We start from the raw sequence: 5,544 nt of genomic DNA, 5'->3' as shown, positions 1-5,544 counted from the left end.
TTATTATTTTGTTTTTGTTTTTGTTATTATTATTATTATCATCATCATCATTATTATTATTATTGTCATTATTATTGTTATTATTATTGGCTGTCCTGGCCTGTGGATCCAGATCATCGTCCTGCTTCACTGGTTCCAGCAGCTGCTTTTATTACCACAAATCTGGAATAATCAGACAAAATGCTGCCGAGTGTCTCCGGGTCTTGATGGACCGACAGGAACCAGAACACCAGAACACCAGAGGAAGCTGGAGGCTGACGAACGCGCGCAGATGAGTTTTCTGATCACGCGGCTTCCCTCCGGCGGCTCGGCATCCCGCAGCACAGAGCTGCTCATCGTGTGGATCCGGTCCGGTCACGGCCCGTGGAGCTCCTCCGGGGCCGCGGGCTGGAGCCGCCGCCGCCGCGCGCGGATCACAACTTTGATTATTTTTGCAGAGCGCGCGCGGCTCGCTGCAGCTGGAGGATCAGCTCGTGACACAAAATCAATCAGAAGCAATTTTAATAAATTAACAACAAATAAATAACCTGTAAATAATGAGCGAGCATCCAGCTGTGTTCTGGTACCAGCTCCTCATCTGAACATCCAGACAGTGAGTCCTGCTGCTTCCATCATAAACGGAATTATTAGAAATGTTTTCTGATATTTTAGAGAATAAAACAACTTGTTCAACATAAAGACGTTCATCTGGTTCCTGTGGAGCTCCATCCGACCGGCACCAGAACGAACCAACACGCTGCTTCCTGCTCACGGTCACATATTATTCACATTAACTTCATTCAGTTGAGCAGAAACACAAAGTGGACCGGAACATGCGGCTGTGTTGGTGTCATGAGTGGAGCAGCTCCTCATCACGTTCTTCATCTCATTAAGCACCTTCATCATTACAGCAGCTTCTCTCAGCTGCTCGGACTCAATCACAACCAATCAGATCGTTTTCTCTGTTTTCTGACCACAATAAAATAAACCAGTGACTTTTTAAACATCCAGCCGGTTTCTGGATCCGTCGGAACCGAGCTGTTCTCAACAGACATCTGAAGAAACTGATTCTGGAGCAGATTTAAATAAAATCACATGAAGCGAAACCGAAGAAGCTCCAGGAGCCTCTGAGGTCCGGACGGCGGTACAATCCAGCCCGGGCTGACGGGAAAACACGAGTCCAGCTCGGGAGGTTCGGAGCAGGTTCGGACAGAGTTCATCTGGTCCCAGCGATGAGGAGTGAAGGAACAGCAGACAGAAGCTGCTCAGGTTGAATTAAACTCTGACCAGAATAACCGTTCTGGGTCAGAACCATTTGATCAGAACGACCTGCTGCTAGAATCACGTTTAGAAACGAAATCCAATTTAAATAATAATAATAATAATAATAATAATAATAATAAAACCAAACCGACAGTAAAACAGTAAAAACATGAATTATTTCTCGCAGCAGAAGCTTTGAGCGCGTTTCTCTGTTTTAAGGTGACGTTCATCATTTTATCTTTATTCTATTTATTATTTCTGTATTTCTGCTCGTTTCCTTCTTTTTTCTTGCTGTTTCTAATAAAACGGATTCTTCAGTATTTCTGCTCCTTCACATCAAATAAATCAGACTTTTCTGCAGAACATGATATTTAATGATAACATTAAAATCAGAGGGAACAGTGGAAGCATTAATTATCAGAATTATAAATTATCTTTAAATTAAGCTGGTGGTTCTGTCTGAAAGCTGCAGATATTAAAACACGTTTTCATTTCACCACATGTTGAAGTCCAGACTGATCCCGTCACAGAGCCGCAGGCGGAGTTCAGGATCAAATCAAAAGTAGATTTAAAGGATTCGTGTTGCTGTTTTCACACTGTGGCGATGTACAGAACACAAAGGATTAAATAAGACGTGGAGCAGGTTCTGGAGCAGGTTCTGGAGGAGCTGAAGCATCAGAGAGAAATCCAAACCCAGCGGCGCGTTATTTCCTGTTTCTCCTCATAAATACATTGAAACGTCCTCAGATGATGAAGGAAACCAGCAGCTGCACAGACTCCCGGAAGAAAGAGAGAAAATCCACAAATCTGACGGAAAGAGTCCAAAAAAAAATAAAAAAATCTTCGTTTAAAGTTTTGATGCAAAAAAAAAAAAAGTCACGTCAGAGTGCTGGAGGATCGGAACTCGTGTCCAGACCGCTGAGAGGCTCAGAGGAGGCCTGAAGCTTCTCCGAGGAAACAAGAAACATTCGAGTTTTTATTAAATAAAAGTGCATTACATGGACCTGCAGATACACAGTGCGCAGGCGCAACTCACAACTTAAACATATAAATAAAAAGGTGTGTGTGTGTGTGTGTGTGTGTGTGTGTGTGTGTGTGTGTGCGTGTGTGTGCTGCGTTCACGGTCCGCTGCGGCCTCCGTCCAGATAAACTGAGTGAATCTGTACAAAAACGTTTGTTTTGTTGTTTTTTTTACACATAAATTATTCACAGCAGATAATTTCTATTCGAACAACTCACGGTTCTATTTACAGTCAGCAGCGTCCCGGTTCTGTCCGGCGGCGCGCAAAGGCGCGCGGAGCCGCCGCGGCGGCCGCTGCTCCGGTGTCGGTCCGGTGCCGGTCCGCGGGTCCCGTTAGGAGCTGTCGGTCTCCGAGTGCAGCAGCAGCGCCGGTCCCGGTTTGTGTTTCTTGAGCAGCTGCGTGATCTTCTCGTCGTCAGAGTTCGGGTCCAGCGGCTTGTTGTAGTCGTCGTCCTCGTCCTCGTTGTCCGACGTGCCTTTGAGCCGCTCCGTCTCCGAGTCCTGCTTCTTCTTGGCCGAGGCCATCTCCGCCGCGTGCTTCTTCCGCCACTTGGTCCTCCGGTTCTGGAACCAAACCTGCGCCGCCGAGACACAGAGTGGATTAGGCACGAAGCAGAACCGGGTCGGAACACAGCTTCAAGCATTCTAAAGTACTGGATCAGTAACATCAGTAGCTAGAACTGGATCAGAACTCCTCTGAATCCGAGTCAAGCGGACTTTCCGTCTGACCCAAACATTTATCAAACATTAGTTAAACATTTATTAAACGTTTGTGGAGCAGAAAGTGAAACACTAAATATTAACTTTGTTTATTTATCTGAGGTCACATCTGTAATTTAACACATTTAATTATTTACTATAAAACAAACAAATAAAACTTTATTAATTACTGAAAACAAGGATTTTAATTTAACTGGTTTATATTTTATTTACTGGATTATTTATCCGGTTTGTTCAAACCGGAGCCTCAAGTTAAATCAATTTAATACTTTAAATTTAAATCAGAGTAATTCGAGTATTTTACTGTGTTCTGGGCCCTGAGCGGGACCCGAACCTCAGCTTGGATCAACTGAAAGCAGCTGATGGTGAATTAAACCACAGAAAATACATTTAAATAAAATGTCTGTAGAGTTCAATGAAGGAACGTTTTACTGTCAATTAAAATAAATTATTGTTTTTGTTCTTCTGATTAATGAGCTTAAATTAAATTAGTTTTTATTAATTTATACATTTATTATTTTCCTGATGTTCCTCGTTGAGCTGCAGCGACTGGTTCCGTGTGTGGTTCCGTGTGTGGTTCCGTGTGTGGTTCCGTGTCCTACCTTCACCTGGCTCTCCGTCATGCCCAGGCTGTAGGCCAGCCGGGCCCGCTCCGGTCCCGCCAGGTACTTGGTTTGTTCGAAAGTCTTTTCCAGCGCAAAGATCTGCTGCCCGGAGAACGTGGGCCTGGTGTGCTTCCTCTTCCCGTCCTTGTCCAGCAGCACCGAACCCTGGTCTGAAAGCAGAAGCACAAACACATCATCAGCTCCGAGCTCCGGGCCTCGGTTCCGCCTCGTCCCTCCCTCCAGCGGACCGGACTTACGGGGCGAGCAGGCGAACCGGGCGTCCCTCCAGTGCGGACTCTGCATCACTCCGGGCCAGAAGATCGGCGTCCGGCCCGGCAGCTCGGCCAGCGGCTTCGGGTACCGGGCCACCGCCACCGCCGCGGCGCCCGGGCTGAAGTAGAGTCCGGGGGGCGGCGGCGGGCTCAGGCTGCTGAAGCGGGGCAGCCCGCTCAGGATGCCCGCCGACGACGAGGCGGCGGCGGCGGCCACGGCGGCGGCGGCGGCGGGGGTCCCGGCCGCGGACGCCGACGGCCGGTTCAGGATGTCGTTAATCCCGTGCGGGGTGGCCGACGAGCACTGCTGCGGGGAGCCGAGCCCCGAAGACAGCCCCGACGAGCTCTTGATGCCCGGGGACGAGCCCGCCATGCCGCCCGGGTTGGGCGACGTGGTGGCCGGCGACGTGGAGCAGGTGGGCCCGCCGGAGGGCAGCGGGTAGGCCGGGTACAGCGGCGTCTTCATCTCGGTCATGCTGTGCAGGGCGGCCAGCGGGGGGGTGCTGAGGAGGAAGGCGCTCTGTCGGGACCCGTCCATCGGACCCGCCGCTAGCATCACCTCGGTCGGCCCTGCGGGAGTCTCACTGCGGCTCTCCGGACGCCATGGTCCGCTGACGGTCACCGGGAGGTTCGGTCCCGGGCGGCGCCGCGGAGCTTCTAACAGCTGACCGGCGGAACGTCAGGTCCAAAGTTTGGAGCCGCGCGGGGGGGAGGGGGGCCGGGGCCGCTCCGGATTGGGTGACCCGGCCGTGACGTAGGCGCTCCGGCAGCAGCGGCGGCTCCTGATTGGCTGCGAGTCAGAGAGCGACGCTGCGGAGTTGGAAAGTTGAGGAGAAATAAAGTGGAGCCGGACCGAGTCGGGACCGAACCAGGCAGGCGAACCGAGTCAGGACCGAGTCTGGGAGCCGGACCGGGCCACAGCTCTGACTGACATCCAAAGAACCATTAGAGAATTAAAAGAGATATTTCCAGTGATGATGTTCTGATCCAGTGGAGGTCAGAGGTCACCGTCGGAACACCGGAACCGGTCAGAGTCCTGGTGAGGGGAACAGCCGGGTCCAGCTGGTTAATAATTACCAGTTAATGATCAGTGAGCTCCAGGTAAACCCAGAACATCCTCCGTCAGTGGCTGAATGAAACCTTCAGAACTGGACCGTTCTGTTCTGTTCAGGGTTTCAGCTGAAGATCAGCAAGTTCTTAAAAACACTTCCAGCAGGTTGATTTAATCTGAATTCATCTGAACTCAGGTTTGATTTGAGCACAAACAGGATCTGATTTATAAGAAAAGCTGAAATGATTTAAACTTAAACAATAATTAACTTCCTTCATTTGCTGCTGAAACACTGATTGATGCTCTTGTCCGGACTCCACATGTTTATATTCCTCCTGAACGCTGACCAGGACGGGCTGCACCTCGATCTGTCTTTTACTTTATTCTTGGTGATAAATTAAAACGTGGAGCTCAGCAGCCTGAATGTTTTCTACCTGATTTTTCCTGCTTTATTCTTCAGATCAACATTTCTGTAGAAACTAAACACTGACGTTAAAATCAAATCAAACCCTGTTTCCGTGTGTGAGCACCACGTTTAAATCACTGCATTTACACTGAGCAGTCTGGTCCGCTGGCGGCCTGTTGCAGGGCCCCGACCCCCATGTTGGACACCCAACAGGCTGCAGGAGATTA

At 49.6% G+C, this 5,544-nt stretch overlaps 1 protein-coding gene across 1 annotated transcript; it reads right to left on the bottom strand.

Annotated features, from left to right (window-relative positions):
* Positions 1–2,596: 2,596 nt before the first annotated feature.
* nkx6.1 (NK6 homeobox 1) lies at positions 2,597–4,416 on the bottom strand. Its single transcript, XM_008297648.1, has 3 exons — positions 3,846–4,416; positions 3,586–3,758; positions 2,597–2,839 (listed from the first exon to the last, which is right to left on the bottom strand). The coding sequence occupies exons 1-3, from the start codon at positions 4,414–4,416 to the stop codon at positions 2,597–2,599; spliced, it is 987 nt and encodes a 328-aa protein (XP_008295870.1).
* Between the last annotated feature and the right edge of the window lie 1,128 nt (positions 4,417–5,544).

This window comes from Stegastes partitus, unplaced genomic scaffold (assembly GCF_000690725.1).
Source record: "Stegastes partitus isolate 25-593 unplaced genomic scaffold, Stegastes_partitus-1.0.2 Scaffold1232, whole genome shotgun sequence".
NCBI lineage: Eukaryota > Metazoa > Chordata > Actinopteri > Pomacentridae > Stegastes > Stegastes partitus.
This window is presented reverse-complemented; position numbering and strand designations above follow the sequence as displayed.

Coding starts and splice junctions, on each gene's coding strand:
- nkx6.1 (XM_008297648.1), bottom strand. CDS start 4,416: ATGCTAGCGGCGGGTCCGATGGACGGGTCCCGACAGAGCGCCTTCCTC. Junction 3,759..3,845: donor CCGGTTCGCCTGCTCGCCCC/GTAAGTCCGGTC, acceptor TTCTGCTTTCAG/ACCAGGGTTCGGTGCTGCTG. Junction 2,840..3,585: donor TGACGGAGAGCCAGGTGAAG/GTAGGACACGGA, acceptor TCGGCGGCGCAG/GTTTGGTTCCAGAACCGGAG.